Source organism: Tubulanus polymorphus, chromosome 12 (genome assembly GCF_964204645.1).
Source record: "Tubulanus polymorphus chromosome 12, tnTubPoly1.2, whole genome shotgun sequence".
NCBI lineage: Eukaryota > Metazoa > Nemertea > Palaeonemertea > Tubulaniformes > Tubulanidae > Tubulanus > Tubulanus polymorphus.
The window spans coordinates 1,565,635-1,589,339 of record NC_134036.1 but is presented as its reverse complement, the minus strand read 5'-3'; the positions used below and the strand labels follow the sequence as shown (position 1 = coordinate 1,589,339).

The 23,705-nt window shown below is 41.4% G+C and overlaps 1 protein-coding gene and 1 non-coding gene across 2 annotated transcripts in view; one reads left to right on the top strand and one right to left on the bottom strand.

The window, feature by feature from the left end:
- The window catches only part of LOC141914172 (corticotropin-releasing factor-binding protein-like), a 38,791-nt gene that overhangs the window by 3,071 nt on the left and 12,015 nt on the right, over nucleotides 1-23,705 (bottom strand). Inside the window, exon 2 of the mRNA XM_074805438.1 lies at nucleotides 968-1,025. Within this exon, the coding sequence (XP_074661539.1) occupies nucleotides 968-1,025 (58 nt within the window). The remainder of the gene's footprint in view (nucleotides 1-967; nucleotides 1,026-23,705) is intronic.
- Nucleotides 8,135-8,207, top strand: Trnat-agu (transfer RNA threonine (anticodon AGU)). The gene has a single exon. It is a non-coding gene; the product is annotated as a tRNA-Thr (tRNA).

Here is a 23,705-nt window from a genome sequence, read left to right as displayed (position 1 = left end):
ATTTTCATAAACAAGTTTTAAGTTTTTCTTTTGTTCTAATCAAATGCCCAATCGATGTTAGACTTTCATGGTATTTTTGATGAGGTCACAGTTACATTATTCTAGCACGACAGGTGAAGCCACCAGGTGGCACTAGTGGTTTCAAATCAACTGAAATCAACATTTTTGATGAGGTCACAGTTACATTCTAGCACGACAGGTGAAGCCGCCAGGTGGCACTAGTGGTTTCAAATCAACTGAAATCAACATTTTTTTCTGAATTAAACCAATTATCAAAACTATGCCGAATCAGAAATTGAATCGTAGAAATTGAAACTTTTCTATGATGTTTCAAAATAACGATCAGAATCGTGAATTTTGGCGTTCACTACGTCATCAATATAGCGTGGCTAGACTGGTTGCCGGTTAATCGATATTCAAATCCAAAAATAACTTTATTGAGCCCCAATACTATATAATTCATTGTCGACAATATTAAGCAATATATAATATGCGTTATTTCCGATCAATCTATCGATGCATGATATTATATAACTTACATCATTTTATTCCTTGTCGACAATATTGAGAAGTTATTTTTCAAGGCTTCAATCTAGACTTTAAAGTTAGTTTTCTTGCTTTTTATCAATCCTGAACATCAGAGCGATTAATACGAATCAATACCATATTTGTTCATTTGTATGGTACTCATATTTTTGTGTGGCCCGAATTTTGTTAGAATGCGTGGAGCAAGATGATCGGTTAGAATCAATCTGTTCTTTTGTGCGTGACTCAATATATTTTGTACCCTTTTGTTCGATTTTACGACGATTTTGTTGACGTATCAACTTTAGCGAGTCATCTATTTGAACCCGTGAAGCTTTGTTCATTTTCCTACTCCACCCTACCAAGCTTTTGTGGATCGTGGCAAATATTTCATCACGTTTTGTCTCTTTTGTCCTCTGTTTGTGTCGTGTCTTTTACGTACCTAATTGGATCGGTTGGCCTTTTGCCCGAGCGTGTCTCAAGAAATATCCTCCGTAGCCCTGTAACGAGAGATGGATGTACACTTTAACAAAAGCCAGATATGGATATTCTAGTTTTTTTGGCAATTGGTAACAATATCGCTTCTGAAAAAAGACTTCAAAAGAAAATGACAAAGAAATGTCGTTAATATAGAATGTTTTATGAATTTATTCTGTTAAAAATACCTTGTGCCTAAAGTTTTGATTTTTAGGTCGAAACTGAACTATGGTCTTAAAGGTTATAGAACTAAAGTAACCTTAGACTGGTCTTAAGTTGTTAGATTGGTTATAGAACCAAAATGAGTTTAGACTGGTCTTAAGTTGTTAGATTGGTTATAGAACCAAAATGAGTTTAGACTGGTCTTAAGTTGTTAGATTGTTTATAGAACCAAAATGAGCTTAGCAATGGATTGGTTATAGAACCAGAATGAGCTTAGACTGGTTTTAAGTTGTTAGATTGTTTATAGAACCAAAATGAGCTTAGACTGGTCTTAAGTTGTTAGATTGGTAATAGAACTAAAATGAGCTTAGACTGGTCTTAAGTTGTTACATTGGCAATAGAACCAGAATGAGTTTAGACTGGTCACAAGTTGTTTAAAGATTGGTTATTGAACCAAAATCCTTGACTGCGCAAGCATTTTGTGTGTCAAGAATATTCGAAAATTTGAATGGATTGTTCGATAGAATAATGAACATGTATTTCTGGATTAGATGATATCGAGGCTGTCGTCTGCTGCTACAGAACTTCTTCTCACGCTACAATGTTTGCATTCTGTTCGACAAGATGATTGCATTTGATTGGTCAATTATGCGCTATTGTAGTAAATTGCACCAATCATATTCTTTCATTTTACCGGCTTCTGTGCTGTTAAAGCGTCGCATGACGTCATAGTGGCCGTCAAATGTGAACGATTGATCGAAGTGAAAAGTAACCGTTGTCGTCTGAAATGACGTAAATGGACTCACTACCATTTCGTGTAGACTTTGGTGGCGTTGACAGCAAGTTGTCGTTTGAGATGCGACGATCTCTTCGCAAAAATGATAATTGAGATATGAATGAGATATCAAAATGAGATATCGAAATGAGATAATAGTACAGGAGATCGTAAACAAGACAGAACAAACTACAAACGGATCTTATTATGTCGTGAATGTTTACTATTGCTCTGCGCTACGACGACAGGTAATATCTCGCTTGAGGAGTCCTCCTTAGTCAAGTTGGAATAGACATTAGAGTGACTGGCTGGCGCAACTGACTGGTGTCATATCACTATTTCTATCTGAAGATGACAATAAGGCAAATATTTGCTAATGAGTTTATAGATAAATATTGGAAAATAAATCAAAAAACAACTTCTAAACGCTTGAGATAGTCGATTGTCCGCTCTTCACATGACAATGATATAGAGTGCAGGTTCCATGTCACTCTGGTTCCTTCCAACAAAAAACGACTTATTCCACCGCACTTTAACAGCAGTAGCTGCTCATTGTTGTGTTGCACGGTTGTGATTGTTTGAAGGGCTGTAGGATCCGTTTTTTCTTCGCCAAAAATACTGCTGCTGGTGCTGCTGCTGGTGCTGCTGGTGCTGCTGCTGGTGCTGCTGCTGCTGCTGCTGCTGGTGCTGCTGCTGGTGCTGGTGCTGCTGCTGCTGCTGCTGCTGCTGCTGCTGCTGCTGGTGCTGCTGGTGCTGCTGCTGCTGCTGCTGCTGCTGCTGCTGCTGCTGCTGCTGCTGCTGCTGCTGCTGCTGCTGCTGCTGCTGCTGCTGCTGCTGCTGCTGCTGCTGCTGCTGCTGCTGCTGCTGCTGCTGCTGCTGCTGCTGCTGCTGCTGCTGCTGATGTCCGGGTTTATCAGGTGCTGTTCGATTTTCTAATTTAATTACCACGAAACGGCGTAGTCGACAAAATCTAAAACGCAAACTCTTTCACGCGTGACTACACGAAACGACGTCGAAAACAGTGAATCCGCGACTTGAGATGTTTAATTAATTAACAGCGACATTGTGATTAGCACTTCCACTAGACTCGGGGACGATGAGGGGAAGACTACTGGGATGGAGAATGTCTGCTGAGATAGATTCACGACAGCATTTTTATAATGAACCGCAATCTGTTCATTTTCGGCCTCTCAGTCTTCGATGTCGGCCTCCATGAATTCCCCTCATGATGTCATAGGAAAATGGGCGCACAAAGTATTAACACCAGGGGGCGCTGTGTTCCAGAAAAGACGTCATTTTCCAATCTGGTCGTCGTATAGAAAAATGCGTGGATTATCTATTTCAGCTCGCCGCGCAGGCTCGTGTCGAGCTTTTTTGAGGGGCAGTTTCAAGAAAAAGTGCACTTTATAAACATGACATGCGTTCATGAGTGACCTGGTTAATTGACACTCCCCCCGGCGTGAAGGCTAGAGGTACAGACAGACGGATAGATATGTATATGTTATTGTATTAGTTAGAACGTGATGGTAATGTTACATTCAGTCCCCTGATAAACCAACTGACAAACTGTACAAACCATCATTTCATATTCACCATCATACTACATGTCACTCGATCCGTAGAAAAAATACCACACTGACCATCCACCATCAGCATCATCTCTCTCTCTTCCCGTTCGCTTTCCGGGTTCTTTCTTTTCCCCTTCCCTCCTCTCCTCTCTCCTCTATCTCCTTCCCTCTCCCTCTCCCTCTCCCTCTCCTTCTCCCTCTCCCTCTCCCTCTCCCTCTCCCTCTCCCTCTCCTCTCTCCCTCTCCCTCTGCCCTCTCCCTCTCTCCTCTATCTCCTTCCCTCTCCCTCTCCCTCTCCTTCTCCCCTCTCCCTCTCCCTCTCTCCCTCTCCTTCTCTCTCCCTCTCTCTCTCTCTCCCTCCCTCTGCCTCTGCCTCTGCCTCTGCCTCTGCCTCTGCCTCTCCCTCTCACCCCTCTCTCTCTCCTCCCACTCCCTCTCCCTCTCTCTCTCCTCCCACTCCCTCTCTCTCTCCTCTCTCTTTCCTCGACAGTTTTTTCCGTAATCAAATGCTGCAATTGGAGACAACATTTTGATCGTTATAAATCATTGAACCCACTCGAAATAATACATACGCGCACAACGACAGCGCAAGTTAGTGAATCTGAGAGCCTACGATAAACCTACTTGGAGCCTACCCGAGCCTACTCAATGGTATCCAAACGGTGACCAACATGACAAAGTTGATGGTACTCGAATTAAGTCGATGGCGTATCTATAAACTCGAGGCTCTATGATGTAACCGCGGTCTCTGACCATCGTAACAGCGGTTTGTGACAGCTATAAAGCTATTAAACTGTTGATATAATAAACTGCTACTACGATATTAACCCTACGGAGGTATAAAGCGGGATGGTTATATAGTAGTCTCTGATCCAGAGTCCCCGCCGGCGACCACGTCACATTCCGCTCAACCGCCATCGCGCTCTAACGACCTTATCATTACCTCATGATGGCTTCATCATTCATCATATTCGAACGCAAAGTGAGATTTCTTTATCGCTGGTAAACGCTCTCAAAATTGTATCTGTGTTAATATCAATTTTCTCTTCAAGTTCATCGTAGCGGCTCGAAACGACCCTGAAGCCATTTCCGCTTATAGGCGGTACTCGTCGGTGAACGAATATTATGGTTACGGTGAACTTTTTTCCTTGATTTTTCACCAGTAGAATATCCCCGGAAATTTCCAGCGAGAATATCTCATACACGTCTGGAATTCCGGACTCAGAGTGCCTACTCTGGAACTGAGGTTTATGGACCTATGTAAAGATATGGGGGACACATCTACAATGGATCCATGAACATTAAAATGATTATACGTTTTCACGCGCACGCATTAAACCATTGTTAATTTCAAATCAAGTTCAATTTCAGGACCCAGTTCCGCAGTTGTGAGTTAAGATTTAACTCAAGAATTAACACATTGAAAATGAACTAACTGTAACTCAAGAGTTAACTCTGAGCCACTCTATACTTTGGAACTGGTTCCTGATATTTCTGACCCTTGAACAAAGATTCCCTGATTAAATTATAATAATATATTGTGTCACTCGTCACCAGCAAGAACAACAAGACACAAAAAAATTCAAATTCCCTGATTAAATAATAAGACATCCTCAGTTGAGGCTGCTTACTATCAAGATGTTCTTTGTGTCAAGAAAAATGAGATACAAAAAATCAAATTTCTGTGGTAATGCACAGTTGTGACTCTGAGTTAAATCAAAATGAGCTATCTCAGAGTTAACTCTAACTCACAGCTGTGGAACCGGGTCCTGGAAAGAATCCATTTTCATTGAAATATCATAAACGTCATTATATGCGGGAAAACGCCGCGCTCGACCTGTATTCTGGATCCGCACCCCAGGTATATATACATCAATAGATTCATAGCCCCGATAAAACCATTAGTATTGTCACAAATAGATACCATGTGGGTTATCTAATCTATAATTTATGATGTCAGTGTTGTACCCATACACTTATGATGAGGGAAATATAATATTTACATTAGAATTCGTCTAATTTCTTATTAGATATTTATCATGTGCTGAGTATAAATATTCATTTGTTCATCATTAGCAGCGGCAGCGGCAGCGGCTGCAGCAGTAGCAGCAGCAGTAGTGGCCGGAAGAAACATTATACTTAACAACATCTATATTGAGATATGATTTATATTTAAATATCTATATTGATATATCATTAGTCTAACATTGAGATATCACTACTGGCTAATTGATAAAGCTCACTTGTCGAAATGGCCTCCGACAGAATTAGTATCGGAATTTCAGGACTCGCAGTGGGTTTAATTTGACCCAGTTCCACAGTTGTGGTGGTTTAATTTGATCTGGACCCAGTTCCACAGTTGGGTGGATTTGATTTGACTCCGAACCCAGTTTCACAGTTGCATGGGTTTAATTTGAATCTGAATCCAGTTCCACACAGTTGTGTGGGTTTAATTTGACTCTGAACCTAGTTCCACAGTTGTGTGGGTTCTATTTGACTCTGAATCCAGTTCCACAGTTGTGTGGGTTTAATTTGACTCTGAATCCAGTTCCACAGTTGTGGTGGTTTAATTTGATCTGGACCCAGTTCCACAGTTGGGTGGATTTGATTTGACTCCGAACCCAGTTTCACAGTTGCATGGGTTTAATTTGAATCTGAATCCAGTTCCACACAGTTGTGTGGGTTTAATTTGACTCTGAACCTAGTTCCACAGTTGTGTGGGTTCTATTTGACTCTGAATCCAGTTCCACAGTTGTGTGGGTTTAATTTGACTCTGAATCCAGTTCCACAGTTGTGTGGGTTTAATTTGACTCTGGACCCAGTTCCACAGTTTTATGGGTTTAATTTGACTCTGAATCCAGTTCCACAGTGTATCGAATCTATAAAGGCGGAATGAACTGAAGTCGAATATAACCAGATCATGTTTTCGTGCTCTCCAGAAGAATCGACCGAACGCTTATCGAGAATGACATCTCTCCGCAAAGCGCTACATCTCTGGTAATAATTTACCCCGGAAGCTATCTACTCCGGGAGTAGCGTTCAATCTGTCAATAACCGCCCGTAATAGGTGTTAAACGGTAGTAATTTCACGTCACTTCCGGTTATGGTTTCTTTTGCAATTAGCGACGAGATAAAAGTTTTGCAACGCGTGTTTTCAGAATCGGCTTCTATTCCATACATTACCCTGCAAAACTAAATCTCGTAGCTTTATATCCGCAAAAACTAATTGGCATTTACAAACAGAAATGTGGGGGGGAGGGGGAGGGAGAGGGAGAGGGAGAGGGAGAGGGAGAGGGAGAGGGAGAGGGAGAGGGAGAGGGAGAGGGAGAGGGAGAGGGAAAGGGAGAGGGAGAGAGGAAAAAAGATGTTTCTCTTTACAATGTGACGATCGTTTTTTATGCTCGTCACAAAGAAACCGTCATCGCCGTAAAACCCATCATTATCTTCAAGAAGCAGAACTGATAATGAGCCCGCGGAGACCGGCCGCAACGGGTCGTTTAACTGTGACCTTTTTAGGACACCGTACCGGACCATTTACTGTGACCTCTTTAGGACACCGTACCGGACCATTTGCCATGAACTCTAGGATAATGTACCACGGAACATTGTCTGGGTCATCACCTGAGAGCAGTTATTTTCTATGATGAGTCAGACTACTATAAGAGGTCTTTCATTCGCTACCGAATATCTACTCCAGAAAGCTGGTTTGCTGTTAGCAGATTTTGGGATGCTATCCTCTAAGATACTTAAGCCAGAAAATTAGAGATCTTTTATTCGTTACTGAACACAAAAATCTTCAATCCAGAATCTAACTGATTGTAGTTTATTGTAGGGGATCTTCACACAACCGATCGAATCGGTTCACTGTTAGAGGAGTATAGGAAGATATTCTCTAAAGATAAACCGCAATGTCCTTTACTAAGAGATCTTACAATCGTTACTGTGAATATCGCAATCTTCCCGGCCCTACAGATTGTAGTTTATTCTAGGGGGTCTTCGCACAACGAGCCGGTTCGCTGTTAGAAGAGTTTTAGCAACGACACGATAGGGTGCTATATGTTAGAGGAATTTCTATCACGAAAGGCCACAATTTCTTCTGTTCAGAGATCGTTTAATTATTACTGGGAGATCGCAATCTGAACCGTGTTTCGGTAACAGGCAGAATCATAGCAGCTAATTATGCAATCTTTCCCAGGTGTAGAATACAATTTCGTTTTCGCGTCGCACGAGAGATTTGGGAATATTGAGGATATTTCTTCCAATGATTTCTTCCAGATTACCGTCGTAAAAATAAAAAAAACGGTGTGGGTGATATCGCTCGACCTGATTACGGCAATAACGGGTGTCGTATTGTCAGAGAGTTTTGTTGTTCGTCTGCGCGCGCGCGCGGATATTGATACTCCAATAGTAGATAGAGGAAATTAATCCTGGACGGACAAGGCAACAATCTATACTGAAAGTGAGGTGGGAGGGAGTTAAGCAAGGTTCTATACTTGCTCCTCTATTGTTGGCGGCTGTTCTAGTCACTAACTCTTCTCCCACTGGTCACGCAGCTGGTCGCTGAACCGAACACGACACCACCAGAAGAACTGACCTGGACACTGTCCGAGCTCCAGTTCCCACAAGCGGCGCCGTGGCTTAGCGGTTAAAGCGCCTGTCTAGTAAACAGGAGATCCCCGGTTCAAATCCGGGCGGTGCCTTTTCTAGAATAATTACAAGATTTCCTTTTTCTTTTTGAATTTCTAAACCTATTTCGGCCTCATTTCATATTTTCGAAATGTTGACTTTTGACTGATAGAAAACAACTTTCTTTTTACGTTTTCAACTCAATTACGATTTACGACTTTCTATTTTCGACTAACGTTTCCTTCCGGTAATTCGAAGCCTAAACAGAAATGGAATAAATTTTCCGACACGTTTTCAAAAGTCACGTGACAACGACGCTTAATAACGGTAATTATATACATCCGGGTAATCAAAGTCACACGTGATTAATCTCGCGTAATCTCTATAGTTTTCTCGCAGCAATTGCCGACGAAACCATCGCGATAACTCTAGACTAGACAGAGATTAAGTTTATTTCACTCTTGGCGATAGTTAATCTCAAACCTTGTTGCACATGTACATGTTGTTTATGTACACATGTGCATGTACATGTGTAATACGACCTTCCGGTTGAGTGAAGATGCCTGGATAAGTCTATTAAAGTCGTGGACCCGGTTCGGTAGACAGGGGAATCATCAAGCGGTACATTCCGATAAGTGAAAATGGAAAACTGATTTAAAATTTTGAAAGGTAACCACCAGGAATAATTATGCCTTTTACAAATCCAGATTTATGATAAGATAAGATAAGTTTATTTTCATGGTATATGGAGGATGCTTAATGAGATGAAGCGACCCCTAGCGAACGCCTTGGGAGATGTAGTGACCCCTAGCGAACGCCTAGGGAGATGTAGCGACCCCTAGCGAACGCCTTGGGAGATGTAGTGACCCCTAGCGAACGCCTAGGGAGATGTAGAGACCCCTAGCGAACGCCTAGGGAGATGTAGTGACCCCTAGCGAATGCCTTGGGAGATGTAGTGACCCCTAGCGAACGCCTAGGGAGATGTAGCGACCCCTAGCGAACGCCTTGGGAGATGTAGTGACCCCTAGCGAACGCCTTGGGAGATGTAGTGACCCCTAGCGAACGCCTAGGGAGATGTAGCGACCCCTAGCGAACGCCTAGGGAGATGTAGTGACCCCTAGCGAACGCCTTGGGAGATGTAGTGACCCCTAGCGAACGCCTAGGGAGATGTAGCGACCCCTAGCGAACGCCTAGGGAGATGTAGCGACCCTTAGCGAACGCCTAGGGAGATGTAGCGACCCCTAGCGAACGCCTAGGGAGATGTAAAGACCCCTAGCGAACGCCTAGGGAGATGTAGCGCCCCCTAGCGAACGCCTAGGGAGATGTAAAGACCCCTAGCGAACGCCTAGGGAGATGTAGCGACCCCTAGCGAACGCCTAGGGAGATGTAAAGACCCTTAGTGAACGCTTAGGGAGATGTAGCGACCCCTAACGAATGCCTAGGGAGATATAGCGACCCCTAGCGAACGCCTAGGGAGATGTACCGACCCCTAGCGAACGTTCAGAGAGATGTTGCGATAACGACCCCTTGGGAGAAACACTTTTTATTCAGGTGCAAGTGGGGATGGACGAACGAGGAGGTATTCGACCCTAACCCGATATCCCGCCGTTAACTTAACCCCGATCGTCTTACAGTAAACGCGCGCGCGCACCTGTAAGAAGATCCGAGCCGTAAAGTGACTCAACGACCTCCAGAAATCGGATACAATCCCGGTGAGAGAGAGATCAAATCGCGCAGACGACAGCTCCGTTTCCACTTTATCTAACAATAAAGCCGCTGCTAATTGTTACGGAGTTGCTAAGCCTCTGTAGTCTGCGTAAATTCCGTTGATATGTAAATATTCACCTACCGCCTACAAATAGGAATTATCTGATAACTTAGTTTCGTCACCCGCTAAAAGCCGGCCTTTATTAGCTACACTAAACCGCGGAAAACTGTCTAGTTCTTCTTAAACGTTTACCTTGTGGAATTGTATCAAGCTGGGCTAGAAAGGGTCAGAGATTATGGATGGGGGCGAGAATTTGATGATGTCATAGGGGGATTTTTGAAGGCGTCCATTCTGGATGGATCCAATGATGTCATAGCTGGTGATTTATGAAGGCGTCGTTTTGCATGAAGTCTGATGGTGTCATTGTGGGATTCGCGCAGGCGGCCATCTTTTGTGAAAGTGTCCACGCGGAAGGTTGCGGTCGCAGGATCTTTAAAATCGCAGATCTTTCAATGATTTTTAGGAAAATCGTTTGTGATTGAACTCTACTGTAGACGACAATCATCCTGAAAAACACACATTGTTAAACACAGTGTTGTCGCTAATAACGACCGTATCCAGAGAGACACACCAGCGAGCGGCGACAACAATCACGACCAGTAATAACATGAATTCCACGCGCGTGCGCGGTAGTGATTGATAAAATAATTATCCGTTGCTGGACATGTTGGAAAAAATGATGAGCATTTTTATACAGAAAACGGCTGTCCATCGCGTCTCGTGTCAATGGCATGCAATTAACCTCTCGCCACAGATTGGAGACAGGAAAACAATTTGTACTCTGTGAGCAGGCGAATAGATCGTCACGCAATCAATGGGAATCGCTTCGTGCAGCAGCGCTCCGCTGGTCTGAATCCTAGTTCAATAAGACGTATTTACGAACGTACGACGGGTCATATCGAAAAAACGTTTTCCGTTGACAGAAAGCTACCTCCATTAAAGCAAAAAATTGATACCAGCTGTTTTACGTTTCAGCCATGACTGAGGACTTGTCACACCCCGAAAGGGGTTTTAATGCCCTGAGCCCATTTTCACGAAACAGTTTAGCTCAAATGTTTGGTGTAATTGCTATTGGTTACTTCATCTTTTCAATGGGGACAACAATTCAAACTTAACCGTTTTAAGCTTAAACCTTTTCGTGAAACTGGGCCCAGAAAGGCATTGTGTACTCCCTAACTGAAATGCACTGAAATTGATCTTTTGTTGACAAAATAGAAACTAAAACAATTTGAGTCCTCTCTGGATTCGCTCTGCATAGGGAAATTCGAGAGGGCGGCCATGTTTTTCAGAAGGGGGTCACCAAATCAACATCATGATGATGCCACAATGGGGTTTATCAAGAAGTTTAACCATATTTTCTGAAAGTGGACACTTAATTTCCTGATCAATGAGTATAGCTGGTTTCTTGATGGAAGGTAAGCAGAGGTTTTTCAATGTCGAGGGTGTGTATATTGGAAATCAGACATGGATCACGTCGTCTCGCCTTTTCTCCAGTAATTGATGATGCTTTGTTTGATGTTACGAAACGTTTATACAGATATCGGAGAAGAGCGCACGGAGTTCTCAGAGCGCCGTGGCAGCAGGTGTATATTGTCTAACATGGCGGACACGCGCCGGATAGCTGACTCAAACAAGTGTGTGTGATGATGGAAGTTTGGTGTTAGTCGGTGAACTTTAATTCCAAATCCATCTTGAATCAAAATGACCGCAAATTGATTCAATCAGTGTATGAAACCTGTTCTGATTGGCTGTTTTTTTTTTACTGGAGATTCATCATTATTGACCACAGTGGCTCTTATTCAATCTGTGTTCTCCGTTGTAATTGGCCAGTTTCCTGAAATACTTCGTTTTTTGGACCAATAAAAGCGGCTTTTACATCTGACACGTTCTTCTCCCCGAGAAAAAATAGCCTTCTACCGGGTTGACCAGCAATCTGCCGACTCATTGGGTCTTACTGCTTTCTATAAGGCTAAAACAAACTGATATATTGTTTCTCTCATTTCTGCTGAGCTTAAAAATTGACCCAGCCGGCCGCCTGTGTCCGGCAGTTATTGAAATGAACCGATTACAAATTTCATTGCATTTTACAAAAATGCACCCGGTCGATTAGGAGAAATAATTAGGCATTATTTTTCTATTTTTGTGAAACTATGGGACAACTGACTCTGAACAAGGACCCAAAGGTAGCCAAGATCTAATTCTACTTAATTCATTGCCCGCATTCATTTGACAGATTTGGAGAAACAAGGTGTCATTTCATTTTAGACCAAATATTCTTCGATTGTTAAATTGTAATAACGGCATTAAGTTCTTCCGGTGAGGCATTAAGCTCTTCTGCTATCGTCTTTCATGGTTAACTTAATTTTTGTATTGAAAAATCCATCAATAAGAATTAAAACGTCGTTAAAACTGTTCGCATTAATTAGCTAGACCGGAGGAGAGAAAAAAAAACAGCGAAAATCGGCTTTTTTGCTTTTATTTTATCATATTTCAAATTTGAATTTCAACGGTTCGTCAACGTCCCCCCTAGCAACTTCCTATTGTCGGTTTCCAAGAACATCGATTCAAATATTTTAATAGCTTTGTTCAGACTGAAAGCGCCTTGGGGAAAATCAACAATCATTCGAGCCTGCTGGGGAACCATGAGTCTCAACTTTACTGCAGTAAGAGACAAGGTCTCAGTATTTGACACCGACTCGGGGTAGAATTTTACTAGCCGAAACTTTACCAGAGTCTACTGTATTTCATGAGTTCAATTTGGTCACCTCCGTTTGTAACTCGAGGAAGCAATTACTTTACGAGAAATAAACATATTTTTATGTATATATATATATATGTATTAATACCAATAAAAGTAGAAGGCTACAATCATTTTCATTAATCACGATATTACAAAAAGAATCGTACCGATATTCTGAGACCCATTTTTATGGCGCGCGTATGAACAGCCATTTTCTTAATGGAAATTCGACCCAACGACAGGAGTGGTCTTCTATACAGTGCGAGTCAGTATGACTGTACCCCGCGGAAGGATGGTGCTATTCTTCAGTGATATTACGACAGCAACATGACAGCTACTCAATTGAACCGCGGTCAGACACTTCCATTTCATTTTAGCAAAAAGCATCTCTAATCACCTTTCAGCATTTTGTCTTTGTTGTAGCTGCTCGGTTGTTGTTGCTTTTAAATCTTTTACATCACTAAGGAAACTGACTGCAACTGGCTCGATTGTTTGTATTGACTTGGATGCCATTCAAAAACGTTTATGGTATAGTCCTTCGAGCATAATGGAGTCCCTGCTTTGAATTGATACTTGAAATTTCATAATGTGGAATCCGACAGAAGCGGATCTAAGGCCTAATTTTGAAGGTCTTGTGACCTATTTAAGGGCGTTTTTATCCCTAAAAAGGCAAGGAGCATTGCTTAATTTCCAAAATGCTTCCAAGTATTAACTTGTCCTTGCATCCTACCGATGATGCAAGAGAAGTCGATAAGGACAACAAGTCGTAGTTCTGTGAATATATACAACGTTCAGATGATAATCACCATGCAATATGAATATTTATATTCAAATATTAATAGCAACAATGAATACCGTTAATACGTCGTGAACTACGCGGAAGTTCGTCTAATTATCTTCTAGGATTTATCGATCGACGGTAACTTTAGTCAACAGACGATTTAATGGACTCGGTATTTACTATCAACATCCTGGAACCGACTCGAATCCTCTTTAATTTCACTACTGAAATTTGTTTATCCCTTTGTACCAATAAACGCTTCACATAGCCGCCTTAGTGGCTGCTGTGCTAGATGTTAATATCCAGTAACTTAAGCCTTTGTACCAATAAGCAGCATCTAAGCTATTAAAAAAACTAAAGCACTAAGGCTTTAGGCTTGAAGTAGCGTTATTGCTCTTAAGCAAGGTCAAATGTTGAGCAGAAGTCTACAGTCCGCTATCAGACCGCTCTTCCGTGGAATTTAGCCTAAGTACCGCGACTGAATCAATTTCTTTTAGAAAATCAGTAAGCGAGCTTAAGCAGTCATGTTCCATGATATTAAGACTGAGCACTGATGACTCAATCAGTTTCTTTAAGTAAATCAGGCGGCCCCTTTTCCCATGGTGTTTAGGCTAAGCACCAAAGTATATTCGTTGATAACTTTTTATAGCTTTTTATAAGTAAATGAGGCCCTTTTCCCATGGCATTTAGGCTAAGCACTAAACTTAAGCTTAATTTGTTCTTTCTTGCAAGGTCCTATGTTCCATGGTATTTAGCCTGAGCACTGATGACTCAAGCAGTTTCTTTAAGTAAATGAGGCCCTTTTTCCCATAGTATTTAGGCTAAGCATTTCACTTAAACTTAAGCAGTCTTATCAATGTCCATGTTCCATGATAATAAGACTAAGCACTGATGACTCAACCAGTTCCTTTAAGTAAATGAGGCCCTTGCCCATATGGTATTCAGGCTAAACACTAAACTTAAGCTTAAGCAGTCCTTTCTTGCAAGTTCTTATGTTCCATGATATTTAGCCTGAACATCGACTGAAGCAGTTTCTTTAAGTAAATGGGGCCCTTTTTCCCATGGTATTTAGGCTAACTTAAACTTAAGCAGTCCTTTCAATGTCCATGCTCCATGATATTATGACTAAGCACTGATGACTCAATCAGTTTCTTTAAGTAAATCAGGCCCTTTTTACCATATGGTATTCAGGCTAAGCACTAAACTATATTCGATGATAACTACTTCATAGGTTTTCATGAATTTGAGATATGGCGTCAACTCGTAGCATTCCAGTTGCTACATCAACAACCGAATATCCACCATTACGATCCCAGCATCGTTTCATTGTCTTACACATACGGCATAGATATGAATAGTTAATATCTGCGACGGGTTGGTTGGGTGTAGGGTGTAGGGCGGGGGGGGGGGAATATACATTGATCAAAGCGGTACAGGTAACCGAACCTTTCCGATCGGCACGCGTGCGGAAACAGACACCGGAAACGAAGACGAATACGTCATTTCCGTAATAGCCTAGACACCGGCGCCGCGTGGACGCGTGTACGTTGAGATGAAACAGATTCTCTAACGACGGGAGGCTTGTTTAATTAGAACGGTTAGAATGTACGAATAGAAATATACAACGTGAACCTTGGAAATATTATGTCGACCTTCGAAGGTCATTTAAGATCGCTGAGCAAGGCCGACTAAGGCCTACATTGAGAATGATATACGTTGCAGCTCAAGATCTTTCCCAGGCTTAGTGATATTTACACGGTCCTTTGAAATAGCTTGCCCAGGGCTGCTGATGAGCACCGATGTCCTGTATAGACCTAATGAATGAAAATTAACTAAATTTGAGGACATTCTGGTTTATCTAAATACCCTTCCTCGATAGGGAATCGACCCCTTCTTAACCTAAAGCCTGGGAGATGATCATGATGTTTTCAGTAACAGATGTTAAGCTCGCTATTAAGTATAGTGGATATTGTGAGTGTGAGGGGCTGCCCTTGGTACAGCATCACTCTGAATGAAATGATGCCATCTTATCATATTGATCATATTGTAATAATGATTTATTAACGAATGAAATTACAATAGCTGGTATCATGAGCATAGATACAAAATATATATTGTAAAATAAATTACTTCACCCTCAAAACCCAGGTTTTATAGACCGGTATAACCTTTAACCCGGGGGCTAACTCAATTCATTTTCAATTAAGTTAGCCCCGGGGTTAAAGGTAATACCGGTCTACAAAACCGGACCTTTATGACTCAGTGTCGTGTGGTATATTCAGTTGATGTAGCACCTAACCAGCACATCACGCAGCAGCAAGAAGAGTGATGTTACCTCCTCCTCAAAACCACCCAGTGTCCTAGTTATACTGGATGAAGCATATTAGCAGCGCCCGAACGCGACCTGATATTACAAAATGTATATTGTAAAATTGAAAAAAAAACATCCCTCTCAGAATCACTGAATACTGAGATATATTGGACGAAGCCCTTGAGCAGCATCCTAACGCGACCTGATATAATTTATACAAAATATATATATATTGTAAAATAAAAAACATCCCTCTCAAAACCATTGAATACTCAGGAATATTGGACGAAACCCTTGAGCAGCACCCTGACAAGTGATCGGTACACAATTATAGGTGGTGTTGATGATGATCTATTGTGAACGGTCAATAAAACTACACGATCGTGATGTCGAAATCGTGTCGATTCGTCTCAGAATCGGTCACGCACAAAGGAATATACCTGAATCGCCAGTAAAGTGTGCTTATATTTTCATTAGAGCTGCTCGCCTCTTAATGTCGGATAGAAACGAAAATGTTTATTCTTAGCTTCATCCGGCACCGCGTACCTTTATTACGAGAATAAGGCTAAACAAAAAATGATACCTTGTTTCTCCGCAACTGCCGGGTCATTTTTGTAAAATGTGATAAAATTTGTAAACAGTTCATTTCTATAGCCGCCGGGTCTGTTATGGTAAAATTGATCACGATTTAAAAAAAGAGTAATGTACAGGGTAGACAGGTGGGCGGTTGGGTCAACTTTTAAGCTCAGCAGAGCGGAGAAACAAGGTATCAATTTTTTTAGGCTAAACATCTCTCGTTCGAATATAAACAACGCCTTTTTGTTACGACGATAATTTTATACCCATGTAGCGAATCAGAGCTAAAATATTTGATTATCACACGCTTCAAGGCTAAAAACTGATACCTCTTTCCTCTCATTTCTAGTACTGAGCTTAAAGTTGGCCCGGCCGGCCGCCTGACTTCCGTGTACATTGCTAAAATCATGATTAAACTACTGTTATGCGGCCCGAAGAAGGAACCGAAATATCGTGGGAGAGCGTATCCTTCCTCAGCTCCGCACAACGACACAAATTGAATTTGACCCGAGACCAAAAATGAATAAACGACTAAAATGCAAATACTTCGAATATAAATACTCACAACTATTTATTATGTTACTTTCGTCTTTCCTATTTATCGACACCTTTTACAATTTCGGGTTCTAGTTCCTTCCCCTCTTGGTTTCCCAGGTGCTCTCCGACTAGTTCAGCTATGTCTCTTATTTTTATACTATCCAAAATTTGGTTTCCAAGGGACTATTCTCGTGACCAACGCCACCGCATTTGGGGAGGGCCGACGACTAACCTCGGGACCTGATTCGCCCACCAGGCCCCCAAGAATTAATGTTCTTAGCAACCTGGTTAAGAAACAAGCCCGGAGTTGTCTCGTAGACGTTGACACTTGACTAATCCCTTAGGATTTTTCTATTGTCTTGAAAACTAACTCCAAAATATTTCTTATTAATCCGAGACATAAACTGAACTAGTAACAAAGGCAAACAACATTAAATGACTGCAAAGCCAAAACTTGCCCGTTTATGAATTCCTAGTAAACAATAACAAATATACATTGAAAAACCCATTAGTAAAACATGCCCGTTCTGGATTTCCTAGTGAATAGAGTTGTATGCATTATGAACATACAACTGCTATTGAACTATGCATGTTTTATAAATATAAAAATTGGCTATCATAACAGTACCTCCAACCCAAATTCAAAGTGTCCCACTTTGTCACAAAAGTTCAGCAAGCATGGAGTAACAATGTTATGATTTCAAATCTGACGCGTGACTCAATACAGTAATAATAAACCAAGGTGTCGACGATAACGTACATGACAATAAAATAATCACAATAAACACAGCAACAAGCAACATATTCATACATAGACACAATTAAATCGTTGATAAATGAAACAAATCGCAAACAATAAGAATGTAGCAAATAATCATCGTTTTGATAAACAAATAGAGTCACAAGCGCGCAATCAGCGAAAACCGATAAACCATTAGAGTCAGAAACGCAAACGTATCCGCGATTAATTCGAAACGCTATCAACGACACGCATTGACCACAACAACGCAACGTTAAACATCAAAGTCCGCAAAATTACGAAAAAGAGTTCGTACGAGTTACCACCGCATCGGTACTACAAAATACTTCTTTTGTTGAATACGAATCGCTTCCATATTTTTCTGCAAAACAACAGTTCATCACGAATAATACATTGTGAATGTCCATCACCGTATGCACTTCCACCATCAACCTGACTCGGCGATCAATAGGCGCAATTTTCGGTCAGGCGGGCGCACCAGCCATTAAACTGTCAGGCGTCGGGAATTTACATCAGTCATCGTCTTCTTGACCAGCATGTGGACTGAGAACCTTCATAAAAGTGCGGAGCTAATGGATTGGTAACGATAGAGTCTATACGTACATTGTATTTGCGGAAATTTTGAGTTTAAACGTGCGAAGAAGTGAGCAATAAACATGAGTTGACCCGCGTACGTCCCTAGAAACAGTGTCGCATACTATTTCCAAACAATAGCGAGTCCATCCGGCGCGAGTTTAAAAGAACGTCGCGAAACAAGTTCGAACACTTCTTCGGAGAACGGATATAAGAGCGCATCGTTATTCTTCACCAACATCCATCACGGAGGAAATATGTTCACCAACACGCGTAACGGAGGAACTATTGAGAACGGTAAGCCAAAAGCTCTCTATTACCTATAGCAGATACTAAACCTACAACTCAAAACATAGCACAAGTAATCACGGCAAACAATTTGGTTTTCTTTCAACTATCCAATATAAAAATCATTAACTCATTTAAAATATCCCCATTATACTTATCAAGAATTTCCATGTACCGAAAGCATAGTACGTATTGCCAACCACTCCATTCATGAATTACGAAGAACATCTTTTGTTTATCTTACGGATAATGAAGATAATTTTTCCCATCATTCGCTCAACCAACATTTAATTGTGTAACACATTCTTTTTGAACAATATATTTTCTTCTAACATAGTTCGTTTGAATATCATTCCATTTCCCTAGCAAGAGAGTTTTTTTAATTTTTTTAACATAATAATAGCATAGTTTTCCACAATTAATTTAATCAATTTAACCTCAAAATATTATCAACTTGTATGCAATTACATCTTATTTTTATGCATTTCCAGCTCAACGAATCTACGTCGGCTGCATCGGCCTTTCCAACAATCGTATCATTTACCAACACCGGGTATCCACATTTCCAGTAAGTGATTTCATTAAAATACCTGTTAAGAACGCGTTTAATACTCAATTGTCATGGGTTAAGGAAACAATTCAAGCCATAGTGTGTGTTAGCCATTAAAAAAAAATCCATTCTCATTTAAGCGATAGAATTGGCAGCGGAATGTTGAATTATCTGTTATTGTTATTGTCATCAGTAGGCGAAATAAAGAAATGGTTACATCCAAGCGACCTGTGTTTACGTTAGTTCATTGCTAAACTAAAATGTGACCGCGAAAAAAATGAAACGATCTGAATCAATCATAAGCTTCAAAATAATCATTCAATTATTTCGAATCAAAATCTATCCATTAAGAAATGTCTCGTCGCTCGTCACTTAGAAATAGTCGTCATCTTTTGTCAGGCAGAGTTTTCTTCCTCAACTTTCAGTAACTCTAACCTGTCGAGCCTTTTACCGATTATTCTTCCACAACGATTTTCGGGAGGGCGTACACGATGATACAGCCTCCATTCCCGGAACAGTGGCGATTCCGGATTCGCATGATCTAATCTATGTGGCCCTAAATATGACCTTTCGTGAATATTAACGAACCGTGGTGTGAGATTAGTAGAACTTGCGTGAATATTAATCGATGAAATTGATATTGCAGCCGTGGCACCCACGACTTTCCTTTCACGTAACTGGTGTGAAAATTCATATACAGCCTTTTTGCTGTTAATTTTTTCGACTAGGGCCTGTGAACAATGTGCATCGACAATCTTTTCAGAAATAGGTGGAATAATTGGATTGGTCGTGCTTTGAACCGAAGTTGTTTTATTTAAATCTATCTTGTTAGTAAAATGAATTGGACTTGCTCCCGGTAGCTTGAGAAAATTCGATCCGTAATTAATACTTGCGTTGTTAGAGCGCAAAAAGTCGGAACCTAAAATAATATGAGTATCGATTCCTGGGACCAAGTACATAGCGTGACGAACGTCATACTCACCAATTTTAAAATTTGTGGGCACAACGCCTTTCAACTCAAATGTCTTACCATCCACCGCTCTTGCCTCCATGAACTGACCCTGCATCACGGGACCCACGGCTATTGATGGGTTTTGGCGATACCAGGCCTCATTCAGGACGCTTATTTCAGCACCGGTATCGACCAAAACGGACAATGTATTTCCCGCATGGGTACCCGTTACACGGTTAGCCACGGATGCAAGAATAGGTGGCGTGTAATGCTTGTCGCCAGACGTCCTTTGTTTGTCGAAACCTCTAGTCGGCAACGGACGGTCTATCTCCTTGTCTGTCGGAGTACGTCCCCTCAGTGACCCTTGAGGGTCCCTCACTCTCTCCTCAGGCAAAAGCTGGGTGAATTGTCGTTCGATGGTGACTGGGTGTGTGAGTGGCCTGTCATGGGGTGTTCTTAATAGAGCTCGTCGGTCTCGTAGGGATACATTGGATGGCCGGGGATAACTGGGTAAATTGAGGCCGTCATCGCGCCATCCTGATGGTGACGACCGAAACCATTTCCCGGCTGCTGTTGATCACCCCTTTGACCTTGCATGGGTGGCAGCGGGTGTTGTGGCGGCGGATGTTGTGGCGACCGCGGATATATCCTCCCCTCTTGTGGCTCTCTGTATCCGTACTGTCGACCCGTATCTGGCGTATATGGACAGAACTTCCCATAGTGACCCGGTTGACCACACCTGAAACAATTATTGTGCCCCGCGAGATTTCTTTCTCTCCTAGCCGGGTAAGAACGTCGGGGCTCAAAGCGTGGGTTTTGGTCGTAACGAGGTCTCGCATCTTGCCATCGAGGGGCGCTGCGATTTCGACCTGGGGATTGTCGAGTGAACGTGTCCCCCCGTCGATCACCTCTCATAGGCCTCTGTGCTTGCCTCTCACCCCTGTCACTAGGCTCTCTCAGCCGTAAGAACTGAGAGAACATTCCTTTTATCTCCTCCATGGTCTTGAGGAGTGACGCATCAGTTGGGGAGGTCTGGTTCACTGTCGGTTTCGTCAGATCTCGATCAGTCCACTGCTCGGCAGTCCTCGCGTGCTCGACTGCCATTGAAAACGTGTCGGGCCTCATCATCATCACGTCCTTCCTGATCGCATTGTCCAGCCCGTTGAGAAAGACGACCAATTTGTCTCGGTCCGATTTTTGTAATTTGTGAGCCAGTCGGTCCACTCGCTCCGAATAATCATCGACTGACTCCCCTTTCTTCTGCCGAAGTCCGGAGAAGTCAGTCTCTTCTCGGAGTCGCAGACTGTCCGACTCAAAGTGGTCCCTAAAAGAATTGACAATACTAGCAAATTTTGTAGATCGATCTATGACTAAATCGTCATAGAACCGTCTAGCCGGACCCTCTAAATATTGGAACATGAAATTTTTACATTGGTCGTCCGTCCAACCTCTCGCTTTAGCTACATTGTCATACGTTCGCAACCATTGCGAAAAGTCACTCCCGTTTGGTCTACCTGAAAATTTCGGGATGGAAACCACATCCCCAAGGTTTGTCGAACTACCTAGTCGTTCGGCGATCAGGAGGAGTATATCTCGTTCTGACATGCTCGTCCCCGTCGACGAACCAGCCCCCGCTGTCGGACTCTGCGGGTCGTCAATATCCTCATGAGCCGTCTGACTCCTAGTACTCGGTGGCGGCATATTGAATTATAAATTAACTCGGAGAAAAGAAAGTATAAAAAAACAGAGTAAAACAGAATATTAAAACAGAGCGTTCCTAAAACTGACCGCAACGCTAATAGTGGCTGCAATTCAAAATCTATGCAATTACAGTTTCGACACAGATTCTTATAAACCTTTCTATAAACCTATTATCCCCAATATGGGATCGATATCTACACTATCGTAAATTATTTCGCGTAGCTTTACTACCGAAAATACTATATCTTAATCTATAATTCAGTACTGATATCAGTTATCAACACTATACCCTCAATATCGGAAACAAAATCATCGATATTGGATTTCATTTAAACCATATCCCTTCTCCTCAGTATCGGAATTTCCCGTCAATACTGGAATGTCACCATCAATATTGGAATATCACATCAACATTGGAATCTATCGTTAACTATTAAATTATTCCAAAATACTGGAATTTTCCATCAGCATCGGAACATTAGCTTGACTGTTCAACTCTTCGTACTACCTAAACCTTTAATTAACAAAATACTCAGTACTGAGCGACAACCTCGGTGACATATATCAAAATATCATCACAATAGGTAACTATATGTATTTTTAAAAACCTTCTATTGCGGTGCATATAGCTACCCATATCAATAAAAAATAACCTAAAAAATAATTTATATTAAACCAGTAGTAATTAAAATTCAATTCCTAATTAAAGCAGCATCAATTAAAATAATAAATCGCTATACCATAATCACTGATTAATCAAAATATTCATTCTCTAATAAACAATTAACCATTCTTTAAACTTTAAGTAAATAATCTTATCTAACTATCTGACTGAATAAAAAAATAACTAAAGGTCCCGGGTTTCGGCACCAAATCTGTTATGCGGCCCGAAGAAGGAACCGAAATATCGTGGGAGAGCGTATCCTTCCTCAGCTCCGCACAACGACACAAATTGAATTTGACCCGAGACCAAAAATGAATAAACGACTAAAATGCAAATACTTCGAATATAAATACTCACAACTATTTATTATGTTACTTTCGTCTTTCCTATTTATCGACACCTTTTACAATTTCGGGTTCTAGTTCCTTCCCCTCTTGGTTTCCCAGGTGCTCTCCGACTAGTTCAGCTATGTCTCTTATTTTTATACTATCCAAAATTTGGTTTCCAAGGGACTATTCTCGTGACCAACGCCACCGCATTTGGGGAGGGCCGACGACTAACCTCGGGACCTGATTCGCCCACCAGGCCCCCAAGAATTAATGTTCTTAGCAACCTGGTTAAGAAACAAGCCCGGAGTTGTCTCGTAGACGTTGACACTTGACTAATCCCTTAGGATTTTTCTATTGTCTTGAAAACTAACTCCAAAATATTTCTTATTAATCCGAGACATAAACTGAACTAGTAACAAAGGCAAACAACATTAAATGACTGCAAAGCCAAAACTTGCCCGTTTATGAATTCCTAGTAAACAATAACAAATATACATTGAAAAACCCATTAGTAAAACATGCCCGTTCTGGATTTCCTAGTGAATAGAGTTGTATGCATTATGAACATACAACTGCTATTGAACTATGCATGTTTTATAAATATAAAAATTGGCTATCATAACACTACGATAATAACGGACCAGACAGTTATAGGAATGAACTGATTACAAATTGCCACGCTATTCCAAAAAATAACCCTTGATTAGGAGAAGCAGGGTATACCATTTTATTCCAGCCTTATTCTTGGCTTCGGTACCTTGTACTCTTGAAGGCCATTAATCTTATGTTTCTATAGACAACGCCTTCTTACAACGATACTCTCTACAAATAACCATGAAGAAATGAAGCTTGTCAGAAATCTCTGACAATCGTTTTTCTCCTATTACATGTATTTTTCTTCCACGAAATAGAATCTGTTTTTTTGCAAAGTAAAAGTCCTTTAAAACGTTACCGCTGGGGTCGATGAAAAATATGGAGTTACTCTACGAATCTGGTTAAAGAACGGTATTATCATCGAATTTGAGTTAAATTGAGAAAAGTG